The sequence below is a fragment of the Lacerta agilis genome, chromosome 1 (assembly GCF_009819535.1).
Source record: "Lacerta agilis isolate rLacAgi1 chromosome 1, rLacAgi1.pri, whole genome shotgun sequence".
NCBI classification, from domain to species: domain Eukaryota; kingdom Metazoa; phylum Chordata; class Lepidosauria; order Squamata; family Lacertidae; genus Lacerta; species Lacerta agilis.
Window position 1 is genome coordinate 6,667,019 of NC_046312.1, and position 24,346 is coordinate 6,691,364.

The 24,346-nt window shown below is 40.8% G+C and overlaps 1 protein-coding gene across 2 annotated transcripts in view; it reads right to left on the reverse strand.

Annotated features, from left to right (window-relative positions):
• PELI2 (pellino E3 ubiquitin protein ligase family member 2) overlaps positions 1-24,346 on the reverse strand; it is an 80,154-nt gene that overhangs the window by 50,946 nt on the left and 4,862 nt on the right. For both annotated transcript variants that reach the window (XM_033168954.1, XM_033169037.1), the window contains exon 2: positions 1,597-1,726. In XM_033168954.1, coding sequence (XP_033024845.1) covers positions 1,597-1,726 — 130 coding nt within the window. The remainder of the gene's footprint in view (positions 1-1,596; positions 1,727-24,346) is intronic.

Here is a 24,346-nt window from a genome sequence, read left to right on the forward strand (position 1 = left end):
CTAGTCAGCTACCGGTATAATGCAGTCTGCACTAGGGGAAACCCAGAAACTCTCTAGTCTTTCCTCAACTGTGACATCATTACGGAAGTATGGGCAACGTCCCATGGAGAAAGATTCTGCTCATGGAGAAATCTGTACATCATCTGTGGCTTAAAAAATTACCAGATAAGGTTTCTAAACATGAAGGCGGACATTGCAAAGTTCCTTTTTGTTAAGCAAGTAGGTATTAAGAAAAGCAGAATATGAATACAAGAATAAACCAATGCCTCTGAGTACAACAACAGTTAGTCACCTGTTAAACCCCTACAGCAGAGGAACTGAGGATTCCCCTATTTCAGCTCATCCTTTCAACAGAAGAGAAGTGTCCTTCAGAATACCATGCCAGATCATGTTTAGACAGCTATTTTTTTTCCTTGAGCCTTTCAGTTTTAATCTAAACTCCTCCCAATGGCATTACACAGACAGACAGCAGGACAGACCTCTAATCTCCTCTGCACATTCTAAGAAGAAGCCCACCTTTCCTGTCTGCTCTAAGTAAGATGATGTTTAGATCCGGCATTTGAATTTTATTGAAAAAAACATTCGAAATTTATGAAGTACAGCCGGCTATTGCATGGACTCATAACATTCCAATAGCTATTATTAAATTGCCATCATGGTATAAGAGTGAATAGCTTAATTTGAGTACTCAGTTTCATATCCACATTGTTCCTTCATTTAGGCTATCTTTATGTGCCCTTACATCTGCAGTGATCATCTCAATATAGTTGCCTAGCAGATGGACTGAGAGTATTTCAGATTTGGGGATGCTATAATCAAATTCTGTGTGTCTGGGCAACAAGGTGTGTTGGATTTTTCCAGTATTGGTACCTGAGTCCACTATCCACTGTGTCATTCAGACACAACCAAACACAATCAGCTTTCCAAGTCCCTGTCCACATGGCTTTTGCTTTGGGTATCAGAGACTTGGGCGGGGTTTTAAAGAGAAAATATAAAACTCAACTACACTGATGAACTGGTCTTGCAAAAAGATATATCAGAAAGAAAAAAGCTGTTCCTTAGTTTATAGTAGTGATATATTAGCTATGTAGAGCATGACAGGGAAGAGAAATATAAACTTTATAACTAAATAAGTTCTATATCCTGTCAAACAAAAAAATTAACCATGAATTGGGTTTTCAGTAAGAGGAGTGGGGTCTGGCTTTGGTTAACTGGCTTTGCTATGAGAGAATGCAGAACACTATTCTTGATGGAACCAAAAAACATCTTCTCAGTTAACAAATGTATTCCAACTGCAAAAGGAGACACATATCTAGAAAGACAAGCAAATGGCAAGGCAGATAAACACAGGAGAGGGGGATTCACCTAACCAGCCCCATCAGCGGAAGCCCTGTACAAGGACTTCTGCTTATTCAACAGGGCAGAGAGAGAGAGATCAAAGAAAAGCATGCAGGGGGAGGAGAAGGGAATCATTCCATTGGGCAAACTGCAGTGCTCTCAAATGATTGGAAGACTGCAACATTGAATTCCACCCCTAATCACCAATATTCTGCAAAATCAGCATCCTTTTGCAATCTCAGAGACTTAAGTGCTTACCTTAGATGCTTGAGGTGTTGAAATCACATGAACTGTGCTGGGTTTGACACCGTTTGCTTTGGGTCTCTTATAGAGAGCAAACCTGCTTTTCCTACGCCCCCTATCACCATTAGGGAGGGAGCCATTGTACCTAGGAAGACAAGTGCAAAAAAGTTATTTGAGAGACTGTTTTATGTGTAGCGGAAAAGAAAGTTGAAAATCATAAAGACGGCAGTGAGAGATGCATGGTCTAAGTCATGGATTCCTAAAGTGTGAACTGTGGACTACCAGTGGCATGCATGCAAACTTCATTCAGATGACTTGTAATGTGTTTGTGGATTTGTGGCTAAGGGATGGGAGATGGGAGATGGCGTATCCAGAGTATGAACTATTTATATAGATTTTAAATTGTATTTTTGTTGCTTCTTTTATCGTATTACAATCTGAATTCTATAAATTTGAAATGGTAATACATGAGAAATAAAACAAGTAATAAAAATGCAATTAAAAATCATACAGGATCCAGCAAAGGGCATTACAATTGCTACAGCAGGCAGAAAAATCATTAAGTGGTTCACCAAGAGCCTCAGCAATGTTCAATGGCCCATGAAGAACAAGCCTGGGAACCACTGGTCTGCTTCTATGGAAATGGAAGTACTCCCTCCATTTTCAAGCCATTTGTTAAGCTGGTTGGCATTCATGATCGTATAGACTACTGTCCACTAAGCTTGTTGCTATTCTAAGTACAAGATTTTGCTTAATTCAAGTACTGTGTCTAGTTAAAACAGAGCAGAAGTTGCAGGAGACAGCTAATGCTTGCCAACAAAAGGCTTCAAAATTGCCCAGCCAGCCATACCAATATGAAAGCTCATGACAGGCTGATTTAGCCATACCTGTTTAGCTAATCGAAAGCTCATCATGGAATAATGTTTCCAAAATCTCCCACAGGCGCTCATCTGTCTGACACCAGCTCAGATATAGCCCATGAATAACCCAATCTCAATGGAAATATGACTTTGCTTGCTTTGTGCTGAGAACTCCGCACTATAAATTACTTAGAACCAACACTTTGCAGTGGAGTTTTTAAAACCACACATTCCCTTAGTTCTTGAATAACATTCAGTTTTTATTATGGATTTTAAGCACAGGAGCTGATTTCAATAAGCACAAAACCTTATTATTATTATTATTATTATTATTATTATTATTAATTATTAGAATTTATATACCACCATATTATTATTATTATTATTATTATTAATTATTAGAATTTATATACCGCCCTATACCCAGGGGTCTCAGGGCAGTTTACAGAACAAAATCAAAATATAAAACCACAAAATATATAATCAAAATAAAAACAACAACCCAATAACCCCAATAAGATCATTTCCATTAGTAGCAGCTGCATTCAAGTCCCCTGTAACAACAAAGTGTAAACTTAGCTATGTAATGATAGAATCCTAGCATTCAGTCCTGAAAGGAGTAATTACCAGTGGAAATTCTACATTCATATTTATACACACACCATGTCCCAACAGCAAAACACAAAGTGAGCCACTCAATGGAATAAATGGAGCTGCTGAAGCTGGCACCACATGTTACCCACATGTAAACCATCCTGCCCATCAACAGTCTGCTAGTTTAGCTCTGTCTAATATTATATTCGCACAATTTCGTCACTCTTTACTATAGGAAGAGTGTAGACAATTAATTACAGTATGTTGCTTTCACTCCTCTTCACTCATCCCACAACCCAGTTCTTACCCCCCAAAAAGTCAAAACACAATGATGCTAAGTGTAAACACTATTTATGAATTAGCCCTTGCTGTGTCATATTAAAATAAAAAGTAACCCTAAATTTATCCTCAACTCATCGCCTTGCACACAAACTGTGTTTACACACAATAAGATGTTCAATGCTTCTCCTTTTTGTCTTTCACTCTGTAGCAGTTATTCAGGGAATGTAGATGAAAAAGCTCCATTACATGAGGCACCACGGAATTTTTTTTAAGAAAAACAAGATAATGCATTTAGCACTTTAAGGGCCTTCACAGTATTTCCAACAAAAGAAGCAAGTTAAACTGAATGGAGTGCTGAAGAACACAACCTAAGAACAAAATAAAAAAATAAAAAATTCCTTCCAGTAGCACCTTAGAGACCAACTAAGTTTGTTCTTGGCATGAGATTTCGTGTGCATGCACACTTCTTCAGATACACTGAAACGAAAGAAGTGTGCATGCACATGAAAGCTCATACCAAGAACAAACTTACAGTAGTTGGTCTCTAAGGTGCTACTGGAAGGATTTTTTTTATTTTTTATTTTGTTTCGACTACGGCAGACCAACACGGCTACCTACCTGTAACTACAACCTAAGAACGTAAGAGGCGCCTGTTAGATCAGGCCAATGACACATCTACAAGCAGGACAAAAGCACTCTGCCAACTTGTGATTCCCAGCAACTGGTATTAAGAGGCATGCTGCTTCTGACCACTGCTATAATGGCTAGTAGTTTCTGACAGCCTTGTGCTCTGTGATGTTATCTAAACCTCTTTTAAAGTCACCCAGATTGGTAGTCATTACTGCCTCCTGTGGGAAGGAGTTCCATAGTCCACAGTTCACCTGCTGCATGAAGAAATACCGTATTTTTCAGTGTATAAGACTAGGTTTTTTTCCTAAAAAATAATGTCAAAAATTAGGGGGCGTCTTATACTCTGGGCCATCTCCCCCCATTTTCTTAAATCTGAGTCCCCCAAAATAGGGGGCGTCTTATACATGGGGGCATCTTATAGACGGGAAAATACGGTACATCATTTTATCTATCTTGAACCCTCCAACATCCGAACGACTGATTCACAGCCATATTTCATCACTGCAAATTTCCATAAAGTGGGAATTTGCAGTAATGAATATATATCCTGCTTTATCGTAAAAGTCAAAGTGGCTAACAATGCATTTGTTTTTAATCATCAGATAGACCAAGAGACACACAGTGGAAGAATGCAAAATAAATAGTTCTTTACAGAGGAACTCTTTCCCCAACAAAAGGCATAGTAACTGTAGCCAACTGGACGATGACCAAATGGTGACTAATACTAAAAATGGACTAGTACAGAGAAATTTAAGTGGAAATATACAAAGAAAGAATGAAAATATTGTCCCCTGAGGTAATTATCAGACAAGCAGTTTCCTACAAGGATTCTGCAGTGACAGTCAAAACAAAACTGGATGGTGGGCTGATGGGGGCACATAGCCCAGGCTGAGAATGTTCCCAAATAAGGAACTACGTAGGCACAGAATCAATATGTATGACCACACCAAAACCAGAGAATAACCCATACCACAGAGCAGCAAAACAGATTTGACACTAATACCTTCTTAAATAGCCATGGTCTAACTTAAGGCCAGACTGTCTTTACAATGTGGATGTGCTTCTTCCCAAGAGATTCTTCCCACACCACTCTGGTAATATGTGGATGGGGTCAACTGAATCATCTCTTCCCATTCAAATATTGATGGACTGGGAGAAGACAATATTCAGGGTAGAAGAGAACTATAGGACTGGTCCTAGTCATGTATTTCCAAGATATACAAGTCACCACAGCAGCATGAGAAAAAAGGCAACGAGATATGGGCTCAAACTATGAAAGTTTTCCACTTGCTTTCCACATACTTTAATGTTGGCCCAGCTCTGATTCCCTAAAACAATATAGAACTCAGGCAAAGCAAGTTCCATCTCCCTGGCCCCAACTCCCTTGCCTCAGAAGACCCACTGTTTGGCAATTGCCAGGAAGGAAGGGCTGTTTTCATTATCAGCTGAGTTCTGCAACTCAAGACAATTCTGGTGGGAGCTGCTGCCTGGTATGACCAGGAAAGGACAATGAAGGCAGGAAATGCTGCATGAATAATCTTGTAATTTCTGTTACTACACTACGAAATTGAGAAACCTGTGGCCCTCCAGATGTTGCTGGACTTTAATTCCATTAGCCCTGACCATTAGGCCATGATAGCAGGATAGGATGTCAGTTGGTCCAACAATAGTTTTCCTTTCTCTGCTGTGCTAGATTTTAGCATGATTTTACTTTGAGAACATTTCGTAAGCTGCTATGAGAGTGCCTCTTGAGGCTGCAAAGCAGATTAGTATTCTAAATAAAATATCACTTAACTGAGCTATCAAAAACCACTTTGCAAGTAATGCCATTGCTGACAACATTTCACATTCAAAACCAGAAAGGTATGAAACAACAACTCGAGGCATCAAGTAGTTAGATAATGCCTTGAGTTGTGAAAAATCATATAAAATCATTTGAATAATTTTTGATTAAAGCAGTTATAGACGGGAAGTGTACAAAAAAAAACAGCCCCTGCAAAATATGCAGGCAGGTTTCAGCTTGCAAAAAAAAAAAAAGGGTCAATCTGATATTTCAACTCAACCCAAAACCAAAGCTTCTGAACATTCCACTTACTTACCAAGAACAAACTCAGTTGGTCTCTAAGGTGCTACTGGAAAGAATTTTCTATTTTATTAGGACAACATTCTGTAAACTTTGAATTCAGCCCCACACTGTAGGTAAATACAGATGTAAATGAAATACACACAAGATCCCATAACATACATTTTAAGCCTACCTTTTTTCTATACCTGTTCTGTAGAAAAGTTAGCACAACCAATCTTTTATATGTAGTAGTAATTCTTAATCTGAGCACACTTTACTTTTTTCTGCAATAACTGTAGCAATGCAACCACCCCATTTTGAATTCTTTTTGCTCCCTAAAGCCCAAGTATTCTCAATTCTACTTAAGAGTCTTTATTGACATTGATGTCTTCTTTTTATCAGTAGAAGCTACAGATATATTTATTTGTTTGTTTGTTTGTTTATTAAAGTTGCCTGGAAGGCCTGCAGCTGCTAGCAAGCTTTAACATTTGGTCCTTTGTGGAATGGTTTAAAAAAATAGAAGCAGTACAACAAAACCCCCTACTGCTGGCTTTCATATGTCATTAATGTTGGAATGACATCTTTCTAGCTTATAATATAAAGAACTACTAAAAGCGTTTAAAGTCAATTATGCAAGGCTTTAAAAATTCACAACCATTTGAAGCTATGCCCAGCTATTTATAGCAAGGGATACTCTGTTCACCATTTCAAAAGATCAAACTCTAGTTTGTTATGCAGCAAGTCAGTAATGGAAGGCTATAACATTGTTGTATTGCATCCATCATTCGTCCCTACATATAAAGATCTATGGCAGCCCAACAAGTTTGGGTGAAACTGTTGTTCTCAGTGAGGTTTAAGCATACGAATAATGTGTCCACACATTCTTAGAAGAGGAACATTAGTATCTCCTGACCCTTTTCTAAACCACCTCCCGATGTGCACACATCACTCTGTAGAAACTTAGACATGTTCCATTTGCAATGCAGATAGACTTAAATGCATCTGATCAATTACTTTATCGCTACCGTGTTTCCCATAAAACAAGACACAGTCATATATATTTTTGCTCAAAAAAACACACAGTATGGCTTATTTTCGGGGGATGTCTTATTTTAACCGCTCCGCGCTGGTACGCTGCATGGCCATGGCTATCCAGGCCATCTTAAAGGCGAGGCACCGCGTCACTATGTCTTATTTTGGGGGTGTGGCTTATTTTGGGGGTATGGCTTATATTTCGCAAACGTGTAGAAATCCTGCTACGGCTTATTTTATGGCTACGTCTTATTTTAGGGGAAACACGTTATGTGTTCTGTTAAAAGTTGGATTTATTAAATCCCAATCTTTAAATTTGCCAGTACAGTCATACCTCAGGTTGCGAACGCTGCAGTTTGCGCGTATTCGAGCTCATTACCAACTTCTGGCTGGTGCACAAACTATAACCATTACTGGGCAGCGACAGACTTCTCATGGTCATTCATATATTGGTACCCTCATGATCAGACAACTGTAATGATCTGTATGTGGAGGTACCCTTGCACCTGGTTTAGAAGCTGCAGCAAGGAGAAAATGCAACTGATAGAGACACCCAGTTGAAAGATTTGAACTGGCTGCATATTAGCTAACAAGTTCAAGGTTTTGTTACTGACAGGATACTCAGGAGCACAAGTAGCTAACTTATACTGAGTTACACCACTGGGTATATCTAGCTCAGTACTGTCTACACCAGGGACCTCCAACTCCCAATAGACTGATCTATTCACAGCATAAGAAAACTGGCAGTGATCTGCCCATTGTCGTAAAAAGACTGGCAGTCAACTACCCAATGTTGTGGAGCTTTTTTTAGGAAGCCAAAGTTGTGGAGCTTGAGCTTTTTTTAGGAAACCAAAGTTGGGTTTTTTGCTTTTTTGTAAGGAGATCGCTCAGGGGCCAGAAGTCAACCAGGATCTACCAGGAACCCCCCGCAATCTACCAGTAGATCACGATCTACCTGTTGGACATGATTGGTTTACACCGACACAGGCTTTCAGGCAGAGGCTGTCTCCCAGTCCTACCTGGAGATGCTGGGGAATGAACCAGGGGCCTTCTGCAGGCAAAGCAGATGCTCTACCAATGAGCTGTGTCTAAGCAATAAATTCGTTTCAGAAATTAACACAGCAGGGTTCTAAAAGCATTTCCATAGTCTGAAGAGGGACTATGAATGCACACATCTCTAAGATAAGGCAGATAATTACTGTAGGAAAAACAGCCTTCTCTGTCGCTCTATGCACTGTCGAGAAAAAGAGCAGGGAAGAGAGGATTTAAGACCATTTAACTGAACTACTTTGGCAAGGCTCTGCTCCCACCACAGGAAGCCATAATCTGAAGAGCTGGTGCTTCCCATCGTGGTTAATTATAAAAGGAAAAGAGACTGTGCAAAAGGCAACTGATAAGTGTGGTAAACAATAGAGGCTATTTATTGAATAAAAAGTAAAAGTCTTGACCACTCCACATCAACAAGGAACTCCAGAGTCTCAGCAACATCCTTCATAAGCATTCACATTTTAAAAACAAAATAATCTGGAGCACAAGCTTTGGAGACAAGGCAGCGCACACACCACTGCCCCATGCAACTGCAGGATGTTGGCATACACGCAAGTGTAGGAAACAGATCTCCAATAAAGCTCAAGTTCCCTTCACCCCCTTGGCACACGGATGCTGCTCACCCAGTGGCCTGAATTGTGCCATTGCATTTTTCAGCATTGATAGTGGAGACCTAAGTACAAGAAGCTTCACAGAACTCTGAACTTCACTCACTTCTGCATAGTGACAGCACTGCCCTGTCACTATTTCATGACTTAACCCAGAAAGAGCACCCAGTCCAGACAGGGCAACTGGCATGTGCATCAGATTATTCCCGTGAAAATCAAGCAGCCACCAGAAAGAACCATGCTCACAAATGGTAACATTCTATGTTTAATTCATAGAATCATAGAATCATACGAGTTGGAAGAGACCACAAGGGCCATCCAGTCCAACCCCCTTCCAAGCTTCAAACCCTGGTGTTATGGACTGGGTGGAGGGACTTTCATGGGGGAAAGGGAGGACAAACAAATTCTCAGCAGCTTTCAATACCATTGACCATTATATTATTCAGCCTGCTCTAGATGGAGTCACATGCCCTATGACAGAGAGGGTCTGTCGTTTAGGGTTCCTCCTGGATCAATAATAATAATAATAATAATAATAATTTATACACCACCCATCTGGCTGGGTTTCCCCAGCCACTCTGGGCAGCTTCCAACAAAAGATTAAAATACATGAATCCACTGCTTTTACCCGAGGCACAGACAGCCTGGGGGACACAAAGTACATTCCATCAGTTTAGGCTGATGACCCAACTACAACACTATCTGGGTAAGGATTTCTGACAGCAGTAATCTGTGTTATGGCAACGTAATGACTGGATTACTGCAGGGAGCTTTACGTGAGGCTGCCTTTGAAGACTGTCCAGAAACTGCAGCTAGTACAGAATGCAACCACCCAACTGCCAAGTCTCTAGGCAAGCCAAATATAACACTGACCCTGCCACAGCTGCACTGGATGCATGTATATTTTCAAGTCCAGTCCAAAGTGGTGGTTTTGACCTATAAAACCTTGTAAAGCTCAGTATTCCAAAATGCATCTTCTGATATGAACCTACCCAGGCCCTTTAGTCTTCAGCCGAGGGAAGTGTGGAAGATGGCAAAAGATGGAGAGAGCTTTTTCAGTTGTAGCTCCCCTCTTGCGCACCATAATTAACATCCTTCGGGTATCAGGTAAAATACAGTGGTACCTCATGTTGTGTACTTAGTCTGTTCTGGAGGTCCGTTCATAACAGGAAACCGCTCGTAACATGAGGCACACTTTCTCTAATGGCGCCTCCCGCTGCTGCCGCGCCGCCAGAGCGTGACTTCCGCTTGCATCCTGGGGCAAAGGTCACAACAAGGGGCATCTACTTCCGGGTTAGCGGAGCACGTAACCCACAGCATTTGTAAGGGGGACGGTACGTAACACAAGGTAGCACTGTTTTCTCTCTTCTCCCAGGCGTTTGAAAGATTATGATGATTTAGCTTGCTATTTACTGATTATATGTTTTTGCTCCTGTTTTATTAGCTATTGTATGTTTTATATGGTATTGTTCTTTTTCGTTGTTTTACATTCCTGTAATTGTGCAAGTGACTTGGAGAGTCTGGATGCAGTAAGCGACTTCTAAATTGAATAAATAAATACTTTGTAAACTGCTTCAAGGGTTGTTGTTGTTGTTGTTTTTACAATCAAGCAGAGCATAAATTCTATGAAATAAATAAATGCCAACAACGGCAAACAACAACTTAGTAAATAGAAGGCAGCTCCATTCAGAGGAATGATTGAACCAACAGGCAAGTTCATGTCCTGCCTTAATTTGGAATCGTTATAATATGGTGGCCCCTTTGACGAGGATGATCACCATTCCTACTAAACCACGATTGCCCATGATCATGTTTTTCTAGTTTATGCTGTTTTTAGATCCATAATAATAATAATAACAATAATAACAACAAAAAGACAGGAGAGGGGTTGGAACTTGAACCCACTTTTCCAAGCTGCTGAGGCACAATTCAAGCTGTGGTTTTAACTTGAAGGCCTAAGAAACTTGAAGCCTGAACAGTCAGTCATCTGTTCCTTCATCATTATCTCTGCTTAGGTAAATCCAACACCACAAGGGCGGGCAAGCAAGTTGGTAAACATCAGAGTCCAGGCATGTGAATGTTACAGGTATAAACTGTGGGAAAAGATGCCCAGCTTCTAGTGTCTTGTCACACGCAGGTCTCTTTGCTGCGAGTCAGACACAGATCTTTTACGGCCTCATATTACATTTTCCCATAGCTTCAAATACGGGGTATCATTCACTAGACTATACTGAGTCTTTAGAAGGTAAAATGAGAAACAGTCCTGATTATAATCTCTCACTTTATGAGTGCGGAATACAAATGGTGCATACCAAAAAAAGGAGCACGCAAGGCTCCCCGCCCCAACTATAAACCGTTTCCCCCCAAAGCTTAGTTGAACTTGAACCTTAGCCTGATTAACTTCTGGGCAATACAGCATCTTGTGGTGTGCATTTATCTGCCAAGAATGTTTACATCATGATTTGCATTTGTACTTCCTCCACCACCACCAATATTTACTGTGTTTACATCTTAGAGAGATTGGAAAACAATGAAAAGATGTCCATAATAAAAGCATGTGGAAATAAAAAGGCTGCATGAAGTGTCTTTAAACTCAGTGCCTGCTCCCAAGGAAGCCATCGGTTTCCCTATCTGACTGCTCTGCCGTAGCCACGAACTAATCTGAGCACTCAGGAGGCTACATTTTAGGCAACTCGTTGAAAACAAAAACCTTGAAGCCTGACAGTATGATATGGTTGGAAACACCAGCCCACCTTGCTCAGTTTTATCCGACGCCATTCTCAAGCTAACGGTTTCCATTAATTACAATATTATATCTCAGTCAGGAAGTAAAGGTAGCATATGCACAGCTGAACCCTTATTAGCAGGAACTGTAGATTAGGGAAGGATAGATTTCCCACCCTGTTTTATTTCTAAGTATTAATTCTAATTAATGCAGTATTAATTGTAAGAGCAATTAAGTAAATGAAGTATTTGTGCAACTGTAAAAAGAAGCAGCAACTTCATTTTGCATACCAGATGGAATATACACACCAGACAATCACCAATCACTGATGCTATATAACCTCAAAACATCCTCCATTCATATCAGAGTGGGCTTGGAAGTCCTTGGAGACTTAATTGACACAGTGTTTGCTGCCTATAGATTTGCTGAGGTGAAGAAACTTGTTAGCCATGTGAAAGTGTGTCCAACACTAAAACCTAAGTTCTCGGTTGCTGTAGGGCAGCGTTCAAAACAAGTCGGGCACCAGTCACATTTTACGACTGGCAACTGGCCTTTTGCAAGGAAGTGGAGATGTCCGGGTGCCAGGTTTGGTACCTGATTTCTCCACCTGGCTCCACATGCGCCTTTTCGTGTTGAGCAAATGCGGCTAGACATTCTGTTTTGGCACCAAAACCGAGGTTCCAGGTACCCTGTGCCCGATTAGCTTTCCTATCCCAGTTTTCTCAAACTGCTATAGGGAAGATCTAATGCATAATTCATTATTTTTGCCCTTTCATAAGCTTTAATGCAAAGGAAGAAGGAATGCCACACTCAAGTGATGCATTACTCACCTTCTCCTTTGGATACGTATATATTCAGGAGAGTTGCCACTTCCTGTGCTTAAAAACATCTCAAGGCTCAAGGCAGAGCCAGTGTGGTGTAGTGGTTGAGTGGTAGACTCGTAATCTGGGGAACCGGGTTCGCTTCCCCGCTCCTCCACACATGCAGCTGCTGGGTGACCTTGGGCTACTCACACTTCTTTGAAGTCTCTCAGCCCCACTCACCTCACAGAGTGTTTGTTGTGGGGGAGGAAGGGAAAGGAGAATGTTAGCCGCTTTGAGACTCCTTCAGGTAGTGATAAAGCGGGATATCAAATCCAAACTCTTCTTCTTCTCTTCTAACACCATGATCCCCCCTCTCCACCTGGTCACTAGCTTTATTTTAAGTAGAACTGGGGTGAGAGGGATCAGGAAGACTGAAGAAAAGAATTAGAGGAAGAATGGGTTCTTTTGCAAATCTGGTCATAAAATTACACAGAGCTACATGTACAAGAACCTCTGTTTTAAGCAAACTCTGCACACTCGAAGAAAATTTTTGTTGGGGGGAGGGAGCTTGGTTTATGCATGCAGAAGGTCCTAGGTTCGAACCTCAATATCACCAATTAAAAAGCATCAGTTAACAAATAATCTAATCCAATAGAAGGTAGTTTCCTATGGCATTGACCACAATATTATCAAGCTCTATGTGACACTCCTGGAATTTTAGTTACAGGTAGGTAGCCGTGTTGGTCTGACATAGTTGAACCAAAACAAAAACATTTCTTTCCAGTAGCACCTTAGAGACCAACTAAGTTTGTTATTCGTATGAGCTTTTGTGTGCATGCACACTTCTTCAGATACCTGGAATTTTGTATCTGAAGAAGTGTGCATGCACACGAAAGCTCATACCAAGAACAAACTTAGTTGGTCTCTAAGGTGCTACTGGAAAGAATTTTTTATTTTGTTTTGACTATGGCAGACCAACACGGCTACCCACCTGTAACTGGAATTTTGCCACTGTCATCTCCTAGCCATCTGCAGTTGCTCCATATCTATTACATGATCAACCATCTCTACCTTCCCCAACTCTAGACCGACGCACCGATTTCCTCGGCCAATCTCCACAAAGGCACTTCATGTATTTACCCCTCACTATGCCAATGAACTCCACCCCATCTTTTTCAGTAGCTCAGAAAGGGCAGGTAGCAAGCATTCTGAGCACCAGGAAGCCTCAATAGCCATAGGCAGAAGCAAGGTGCTAAAGACAGTCAACCTGAAATCAGCCTGCAATCCATGTTCTGCCCACCCACATTTTAAATGAGTTGTTCCTCAATGTAAGCAGTTTTCCTCCCACAAGCCTTTCTGGGGCTTTGAAAAACAAGCATGATTACATATTCATTGTGTTTAATGAACAAGCCTTGAGGCCCTTTTTCTTCTGTATTCAAGAACAAGGTTCCTTCAACTGCCTTTCCGGCGCCACCCTCTTAGCAGTACTGTAAAACTGGTGCACTTTCTGGTGCTACAAGCACCACATCATCTGTGTAATCCCAAAAGACCTCCACAGATTTGATCACCGAGAGCAATAGCCTCTGGCCAGGATGCCGAGCAAATTCCTTGCCCTCAATTCCCCATGAAATGAAGAGAATATGGGCAGGGGAATCTCATGCCACACTAAGCATGCAGAAAATGAAGATTATGTCAGCTCAAAACTTCAGCACATTGTGAAAGGTGGGGAAGGGGTCTCCCCAGCTTTGGAAATGCAGAAGCAGCAAAACAGACACAACAAATTGCCAAGAATATCCAAGAGAGTTTATGGTTCCCAGCTTCCTATGCTTTTAAAAGACAAAAATTCAGCAGGTGAAACTTTTTCCATATTGTATCTCCAGAAATCATCAGCTGTTGGATTTCTCCCTTTCAAAAAGCATAGAAGTCTGTCTGGAAAAGAAGCTTCTCATCCCTATTTAGGGTGCTTTCAAGTTGCTTTCAACAATATGGCTCTCATTCCTGAGGGTATCCGAAAAGATGACTGTGCACCGCAGAAGCATTAATGGACTAGGACACAGCCATTCTTTGCTCCAAGGAATGTTGCATCACACACTCTTACAGATTAGAAAGCAGTGATAAATTTTCTTATGAAGGCTTGCAAAAAAATCCCCTTTGAACTTTGAGAAGAAGAAAAATCCACAGCTACTGGGTTCAAAAAATTTCCATCACATGACATGCTTCTTAGACTTAACAGTAATCTCTTAGACCAACTATGCCCAAATGTTTACTAAGTCCACAAACACAATTTTGCCTTTGTTTTGGGCTTTACTGGTAGTTTCATCAAACTCTGCCCTTGGAAATAAACCCTCTCTCACCCTCTGTATGGCATGGGCCAAAAAAAGATGCAGCACATGTTCCATGTTTCTGTGTAAGCACAAAAAGGTGACCACAGAACTGGTAGAAATGTAATGTATTTAATATCTCAGCTTTCTTTTTAAAGAAGTATTTTAGCCCTTATGGTTACAAATATATGTTTAAAACCTGTGCAGGCAAAATGACTATGACTGCAAAAAAAACAAACCTATTAAAATACCACCAGTTTTTAAACTGGTGAGAAACAGCAGGAGCCCCCTCAAAGCAAGAAGAGAGAAAGACTCCTGTTGTTTCTTAATGGCAACCAAACACAAGTGCCTAGTAAGCTAAGCCAACATTTGTGGACATCTTTAAAAAGATTTTAAAAGATTTACCCCCACAAGACAAATGACAGCATGAGGATGATTTTGATTGGGGTCAAAAAATGAGCAGAAAGGGGTGGGAAACCCCTCTTCCAGCACCTTAGTTCTTACCAAACATGGCTTTTTATTTTAAAAACAAGCATCAGGTAATCAGCATGGTTGTTTTGTGTATTATTCTTTATTTATTATTTATAGTTTTTATCTTACTGGAAAAGGAATCAGTCTCAAATACTCTGAAAGGGTTCAGGACAACCCAGTCAGATGGGTGGCATAAATAATAAAAGTTGTTGTTGTTGTTGTTGTTGTTGTTGTTGTTGTTGTTGTTGTTTGGTCCTCATTCAGCCCACCACTGAGAGCTGGCACACTGGCCCGGGACTTGAATGGCTTCTCCCAATTCAGATATTCCAGAGAAATAGATGTCAGTATCATCAGCACTCTAATGACACATCTCCCTGAATCTCATAATGACCACTCCGACCAACTTCATGTACAGGTAAAACTCGAAAAATTAGAATATCGTGGAAAAGTCCATTTATGTAAGCAATTGTTTCCATTAGCTACTGGAGTTTAATATATGAGATAGACTCATGACATGCAAAGCGAGATATGTCAAGCCTTTGCTTGTTATAATTGTGATGATTATGGCGTACAGCTGATGAAAACCCCAAAGTTGAAATTGTTAAGTTGGGGTTCTCACCAGCTGTACGCCATAATAATCACAATTATAACAAATAAAGGCTTGACATATCTCGCTTTGCATGTCACGAGTCTATCTCATATATTAGTTTCACCTATTAAGTTGAATTACTGAAAGAAATGAACCTTTCCACGATATTCTAATTTTTCGAGTTTCACCTGTAGATTGGTGCCACTATAAAACCATGGCTAGGCTATGTTCAGGTGAAGAATAAATGGAAGCAGGGTGTAGCAATAAAGGCCACCCACTGAAACATTAACACACACAACAAACACCCTAAACAACAACAAACAACAACAACATGTTAATGGGCTTTCACACCAGCAGCATCTGAAGATGTAAAAATAGCCCATTGTGCATGTCAGATTTTCCTCAGTAGGGGAAAAGCTGGATTGGCTGTTAAATAAAGTATGGGCTGGCATTTAGGTGATTATGAGATCCTGTGAACAGTGCAAAAACTTCCAAGCACCAGAAGCACACAATTCCACAATAAACTCATGTCTGGAAGTTTCCTAAGCAAGCAGCTCTTTCCCTGCCTTCCTGCTAAAGCACAAAGCTGGGCAGGGCTGCCACCTCAGCCTTGTGCCAGAAGGCAAAGACAACCATGGGAGCTACTGCTGGAGGGTTAGAGAAGGCGAAAGTCCTGCCAAATGATCGAGAGACACCTGCTGTATTTCCAGCAGCTGCACGCTGGGACTTGGCACCACTGTATCCATCTGTACACCTGCCTTTAAAAGTTCTTTCCCACTAAAAAGGACCCGTAATCCTTAAGGCAGAGGAAAGATAGAGGAAATGTAGAGGCATGCAGACAGACAGACACAGTCCTAGGTTTTCCTCTCAGAAGCAAAAAAGAAAAATGATGGCACCAAAACGGAAAAGGGGGGGGGACAACTTCTAAGGTACACTGAATATTATTTATTTAGCCTATATGCATGGCTTTAATCCCCTTCCCCTACAGAATCTAGAGTTCACACCCTGAGGATTGAAACATTCTAAGCCAGAGGTGGGGGGATCTGACCTGCCCCACCCTACACGGGTCATTTTGACAGGCCTCCCACCTGTCAATCATGTAGTGCCATAATCTATTAGGTGATGCCAGAATACATTTTTTTTCCTTTTGCAGGCACAGCTCAAACCACACTTTTGCATAACCTGGTTGAATTTGAGCTGGTGATAAAAAGGAATATTTGAGCTTACAGCAAGCCCCACTGTGGGAAGGGATCAGCTTCCCTATGGAGTCCCTGAGCAGGACTCCTGTAGCACAGCAAATCCCTCCAGAGCTTACTGAAAGTCTCATTGGCACTGACAGCAATCCTCACTTGCCAAGGAACAATCAGGAGCACATTTTGAGAGTCCCAATTGTTATCTTGCAATCATCCCCAAACCTGGCATTACATGTGACAGGCATGGAGCAGGCAGCGAGGTTTGGAGAAAACAATTCCCCTTCAGTTGTTTGTGAATTAGGAGGAAATACGGTCCCCATCCACAGGGACACTGGGGCAGGGCATATGCAGCCCCTACACAATTTGAGTCCTCATTTTTCTCTTGACACGAGAACTAAAGATATTGGACATTATTATATATCAGTAGACACGCAATGTCCTGAAGTGATCCTGGAAAACCTACTAAGTTATATTAGCAACATACCAACAGTAATTTTTATGCCTGCTGAAAAACTTTCCTCTTGCAGTACATTTTGGAAGCCTCAAATCCTTTCAGAACTTGAAACTCGGGTTATGCTCTTTTTGGCTTGGGGCAGACCAGGGAGAAAGTGTGACACTCTACTCCAGTTATTGCATTAGTAATTCAATACAGACAACAAGCCAGAAACCTAATGTGGTTACGGCTCATGAGTTCCCAAACCTAGGGGAAAATAGGTAGCAGAGACCAGAAGACCCACTCTATCTTGTCTCACTCTATCCACCTTGCACATCTTTCCCATCCCTCTCCACTGCAGAGGCTCTCACATGTACACACCCCGCCATAGGAAACCACACATGCAGTGGCAGAGAGGAAGACAAAGGGGGTTGGGAGTGGAGGAAAGACCTGCCTACCTGCAAGGAAGGAATGTCAACTTTTTTCTAAATTAAGTTTGATGAAAGCTAACTAAACTTTTCTTTCCTCTTAAGGGGCTCACTACGGCAAGGTAAGTGAAGAAAAACCAACCACGTGGTTTTAAAAACAGCTGAGAAACTTTCCACTATGTATATGAATTGCAAAATTTATGCTCATAGTTTATTGTTATCAGAAGTCACTAGTAGACTAGCATTTTCAGAAAGGTTTACAGTGCATATTTTACTATCATATTTACCGGTAATTTTACTTAAGCAGCAGCTATGTTTGACTTTTGTTGGTAGGCGACAACTATTCATTTATTTAACAAAATAAAGCAAGTAATAAAAAACATAATGATTAAGATAAAGTGCTAAAGGTATAACCTAAAATTACAGATTAAAACACACATTGGTTCCACATATCTGGAGTACAATGAGGCGTATACTAAATCCACAAATCAGGTAGAACAACTACTCATATGCAATGCTGCCCAAGGCAGCTACTACAGTACTAATGTCTAACCCGGTTACTGCATAAACCAGAGAGCAGCAGCAATGTATTATGCAGTTCTATTAGAGATAAGGCAAAGAAATCATTCAGGTCCTTTGAGCGTCTCAACAAGTTATGAAAGACGACCACACCAATGAGTTGCCTTGAAGGTATATACATGTCTGTGTGTGGTGTAGTATATAATACAGTCGTACCTTGGTTCTCGAAAATAATGTGTTCCGGGAGTCTGCTGGATGTTCGGCTTCTGAAAATCATTCAAAAACCGGAACACTGATTTCCGGGTTTCAATCGTTCGGGAGCCAATTTGTTCAGAAGCCAAGGCGTTTGAGATCCAAGGTACAACTGTATCCCCATTTGTATTGGAGAATAATGGAAAACTCACTTTAAAGTTTGAACACGGTAAGCCAAGAACAAACCCTGGCTACAGCTTGTAATTGTTTGATGCAACCCAGAGTATGGAACACATACAATGCTAAGAACAAACCATGACTTAGTGCAGCAGCAGGAGGATTGAGGTAGGAGTAAAATGGCTGTGACTTTCTTACTGTTCACTTGCTCCTTCATGCCTAGATCATAGTTTGGCTTGGCATTCCTTCCAGTAGCACCTTAGAGACCAACTAAGTTTGTTCTTAGTGTAGAGCCAGTGTGGTGTAGTGGTTAAGAGCGGTAGACTCGTAATCTGGTGAACCGGGTTCGTGTCTCTGCTCCTCCACATGCAGCTGCTGGATGACCTTGGGCTAGTCACACTTCTCTGAAGTCTCTCAGCCCCACTCACCTCACAGAGTGTTTGTTGTGGGGAAGGAAGGGAAAGGAGAATGTGAGCCGCTTTGAGACTCCTTAGGGTAGTGATAAAGCGGGATATCAAATCCAAACTCCTCCTCCTCCTCTTGGTATGAGCTTTCGTGTGCATGCACACAAAAGCTCATACCAAGAACAAACTTAGTTGGTCTCTAAGGTGCTACTGGAAGGAATTTTTTATTTTTTATTTTGTTTTGACTATGGCAGACCAACACGGCTACCTACCTGTAACTGGCTTAGCATTGTGTGCCAACCAGGCGATTGCTATACGTAATAAAATTTTATTAAACTTAAAGAGAAGTCCACAAATATCTAACTGTAACAGGTTTGCAAGGAACTATTCAGACGGGCTGGGCCGACCGCAAATTTCAGTGAAGCCTCCGGGACTCCTCCTATCCAAAATACAGCCTCAGGGCTACAACTTGTAAAAGACTGTTCAAGCCAAGTGTGTGTGTGAAAACAATGCTGTCATTTTCTGCCCGGAGGCAATGTTCAGTTTAAATCCATTCTCAGATCTCTTCAAAAATTCTAAATCACAGTTCAAGAGGAGTGAACTGCTAGAATAATGTTTAAATTTAAAAGGCTCTGTTTCATTTAATATTTATTTTCCCTAGTGCAGCCAGATCAGGGTAAAAGTCTGGCAGTTTAAGTTCAGATAAGCTACAGCAAAGGAAACAAAGGCAAATAAGACATGTGCAGCACAATCCTATGTTCTTCTGTGGTGCAGTGAGTCAGTGTGTCTGGCTCTTAACCAGAAGATTGGTGGTTCAAGCCCACCCAGGGATGGCTGTGGGCAGGATTTCTGCACTGCAGGGGGTTGGACTGATCCTCAGGTCCCTTCTAGCTCTACAATTCTATGTATGTTTACTCTAAAGTAAATTATATATTTGAAATAAAATAAATTTTGCAGGTAAATTTACAAAGGTATAGTCTGTATTTACCCAGGAGGAAGTCCTAGAGAGTTCAATGTAAGCCTCTGAGAAGGAAATCTGGGATCATAGCCAGAATGATTCTTATTGCTTACCATTAAAAAAAACTTCAAAGCTGTGGTGTTGCATTATGGACCCCACTTCTTCCTTCTAGAGCACAGGACTGGTAAAAAGGGCAAGTCATTGATAGATTCATATATGGGCCCAAGAAATAAAATAAGAACCAGACCATGCTTGAAAAAAGCCCTAAACCATTTTTGTCTGCTCAGGGTCAGTTCTCACTTTTTTTAAAAAAAAAAAAGATAAATTCTTACAAGGCACATTATGATCTAAAAGCAATTTATTGTGTCATGCCAGAAGTATAGTATACACATACATTTATTACATCCGTCTCTGAGTGAAAAGAAACCTTGTGAGCATAAAGTCCTGCCATACACATAGATTCTTTTCTTGGAATCAGCTGGAGGTCTTGCAATTCCCATCTATCCTCAGACTGACTGATGTAAATGTACCCTATTTATTAAACTAAATAACTTGAGAAGCATATCCTGAGCGGAGAGAAGAGGAGCTCTTTCAAAACATCCCAGTAGACTGAATATTTTGTCACTGCAGATGGGGGGGGGGACAGGAAGTGAGGTTAGTCAGCATATCTGAAGTACCTGCATTCTTTACTAAGACCTTAAGTGTAAATGTCTTTGCAGCCACAACCAAATAGTACTTTCCTACAGCATACCAGCTTTCTGGTTTTGGCATACAAACTATAGGGGGTATTTTTAGGAGTGGGAAGGGCACGGGTGGTAGATGAAATGAAGCAGGAGACTGATTTGATGGCCTCTGGTCTCTTTCCAGGTCAATTAATCACTCGCAGAAGCAAAGAGGAAGTAGAATGTCTCAATGTTGGGGGAATGTGTGTGTGAAAAGAGAGAACAGTTAGCTATTACTATTAGAAAGGACATTACCAGCATAAACGCTCACCAAAAAATAGCACTCCCACTGACCCGGGAATAAAACCATCATACAGTCGTCAACCAGTCAAGGTTTCATCACACGGCTGCCTTGTATGAATACATGCAAATGTATTGAATAGGTAACAACACTGCACAAATAAAATAAGAACACCTGTGTTTTTAATGAGTTTCATCAAAGATGCAAGTAGTACAATAAATGCTAGGGAGAAAACAATGGACCAAACAAAGAAATAAACCAAAAACGAAACACAGACAACTCAAAACGAAATAAAAAATAAAAAAAAATCCTTCCAGTAGCACCTTAGAGACCAACTAAGTTTGTTCTTGGCATGAGCTTTCGTGTGCGTGCACACTTCTTCAGATACACTGAAACAGAAACAGACAACTCAGTTGGATAATACAGGTGTTTGACCTGCAGGAAAACAGAGCTTTGCCTCTGTTAGTGACCTATCCAGTCAGTAAAAATGCACCATGTAACAGTTCAATAAAACACTAATTTCTATCAACACCCACTGCTCCCAAGCATCTTCATGAACGTACCTACACAAACCCAACCCATCTATACATCAATACATACTTATTCATTTATATTCACTCATTATATAGATTTTCTTTTCCTTCAGAAAACTTCATATAGAAAAGAAACCATAAATAGCAAAGGTAGATCATGATCCATTAGAAATAAGAACTCCAAAATCCACAGCTGGGCAAAGCTTTTATGGGTCTACCTTCATATGTTATAGCTTCTCAGCTCCAGGCTGAGAAGAATAATTAAGAATATTTCCTATCCCTGAAGACCTATTTATTTATTTGCATCTTTGTTACATTTGTATCCTGTCTATCAACCAAAAGGTGTTCAAGGGAGTTAAAATATCAGGAAGAAGAAGAAGAAGAAGAAGAAGAAGAAGAAGAAGAAGAAGAAGAGGAGGAGGAGGAGGAGGAGGAGGAGGAGGAGGAGGAATAGTAGTTTGGATTTGATATCCCGCTTTATCACTACCCAAAGGAGTCTCAAAGCGGCTAACATTCTCCTTTCCCTTCCTCCCCCACAACAAACACTCTGTGAGGTGAGTGGGGCTGAGAGAAGTGTGACTAGCCCAAGGTCACCCAGCAGCTGCATGCGGAGGAGCAGGGAAGCGAACCCGGTTCCCCAGATTACGAGTCTACCACTCTTAACCACTACACCACACTGGCTCTCTAGTCACAAGTTAAAGAACACAAGTTAAAGAACAATTTCAACACAGAAGTCCAGAAGAAAGTGAGGAAAGGGAAAACAAAAGAAGGTAAGGTGTTAGCAGCAACATAGAATTCTTTCGGCATCCTGACTGGTGCTGGTGTTAGGGATTGTGTCCAGGTATGGCAAGCATGAGTGCCAGACTGTGCGGTAATGTGCAGTTGCACTGGGCTCTAGTGAGCATGTCCCAGTTCTTGCATTATGATGTTTAATTTTGTGATTTTAGGCAGAGGAGTAGGTAAGATGGTGCTGGCTGAGCACAGGATACCAAATAGCTGGTACCCGGTACTAATGTAACCAGGAGCACAACAGTTCCCATTTTAGCTGGACTGTAGCACTCGAAGGCAGCTTCTAAATCCCTTGAAAAACATGTGCTCTGCATCAAAGTATTACGCCTGAGGAACAAAGTCAATCCTAAGGAGAAGCTTCTCAAGTGCCCTTTTAATATACTGTATCTTCCATAAAAATTGATTCTTTGAAGGGGACAGGATGCAGAGTGCTAGGGCAGTTTGAAAGTGTGTTTGTCACCTAAACATTTCAGTATCCTCAAAGCATGAGAACTCTTTCAGGGCAATAGGCCACCATCAGTACCTTTAGTTTCCCCCCTCCCTTTTTCTTTTTCTGAAAGCAAAGCACCTAAAGGTATGCAGTCTATTTTAAACATTTATATATAAGGCTGACTTCAGGAGCTGATTTCCAGGCCTGAGCTTCTTTTCTGCCTTCCCTCACGGCACAGAAACCTGGGCTTCCATGCTTCTGTTACCTATACTGTACATCCTACTTACTTTAAGCCAGTGATTAGTATATGAGGACAGAGATTGGTTTGCATCAGCAACATCACGCCAGATGTAAAAGTACCATAAGCATGCACACTCAAACAGCAAGCCCTGGCTTAAAATCACCACCCATTTTGATTCTTGCATCCTATACTTATAAAAATGCTTTTCCATCCTTCTCAAGGATAAGCAAGGGGAAATAGTTTCACATTTAAAGGCAAACCTACCTAATTCACACATTCTGAAAGAAACCATAGAGAAACTGAAAGTCATCCTTTGAAATTTCCACTCCTTCTCCAAATCTTGCAATGCAGTTCTCCAACCAAGTAATGCATACAAAATATATACTTAGGTAAAGTGTGCATAAAAATGCATATACCTGTGATTATTTAAAAAAATAAATTTTAAAAATGGCATTATATTGGGAGGGCAATTGCTTTGCAAAAATGTGTATATTATGACAAATTTGCATGAAAATGCTGGTGAAATTTCATGACTTTTTTTTAAGCAAACTGATGTGAAAGTGTGTAGAACTGAACTTAAGATAGTGAAAATGAGAAACTGAGAGAAACCAAACTGGACAGATTCAACCATCCCTAATACTTACTAAAATAAAGTATTCAACTGACACTGTGTACTTTGTCAGGAGCATATTAAAAGTCTTAGTACCTCGCCAAACAAAGACTCTTGAGTAACCTTTTACAGGTGGGGAGCCGTGTTGGTCTGCCAGAGTCAAAACAAAATAAAATAAAAAATTCTTTCCAGTAGCACCTTAGAGACCAACTAAGTTTGTTCTTGGTATGAGCTTTCGTGTGCATGCACACTTCTTCAGATGCTTCTTCTTGAGTAACCTTAACAGTTATGGAACAAAAGAAATCCTCCTGTGGTTAAGAAACAGGAAACACAGAGTAGGAAAAAATCAACAGTTCAGTGCCATCCCTAGGGACTGATATTGGTGCCTGTGCCTATTCACCCAAAGTTATATATGTGTTAGAAACGTGCATGAACATGGATACAGACTTGCTGACTGGCTAAGTCTCTTGCACTTCCTAGGTTTCATATCTGAGGCAGGCTGCTCTGCTTCCCAATTAGTGGACCAATGTATTATATATATTATCAGGAATAGGCAACTCTGCTGGATATTCTTACAAATCACAAAGATGGTCCTTCTCAACTAGTTGTTTTACTGGTCTGGCTTAATTTACAGGAGCATGCATTTTCTTCATCACAGTATCAGCCACATAAAAGTATACAAGAAAGCCTTTCCCACACATTTACTACCACATTACTATACTTATATTTACAAAGAATTCAAGCTAGGCTACTGGGGAAAGGTCATTAAAATGCATTTGCAGCAGCAAGTAACATGCTATTTTTGGCAAGTGTGCACAGTACTTCCAGCACAATTAATTTTCCCCCAAGTTTACATTTGTACAGTGAA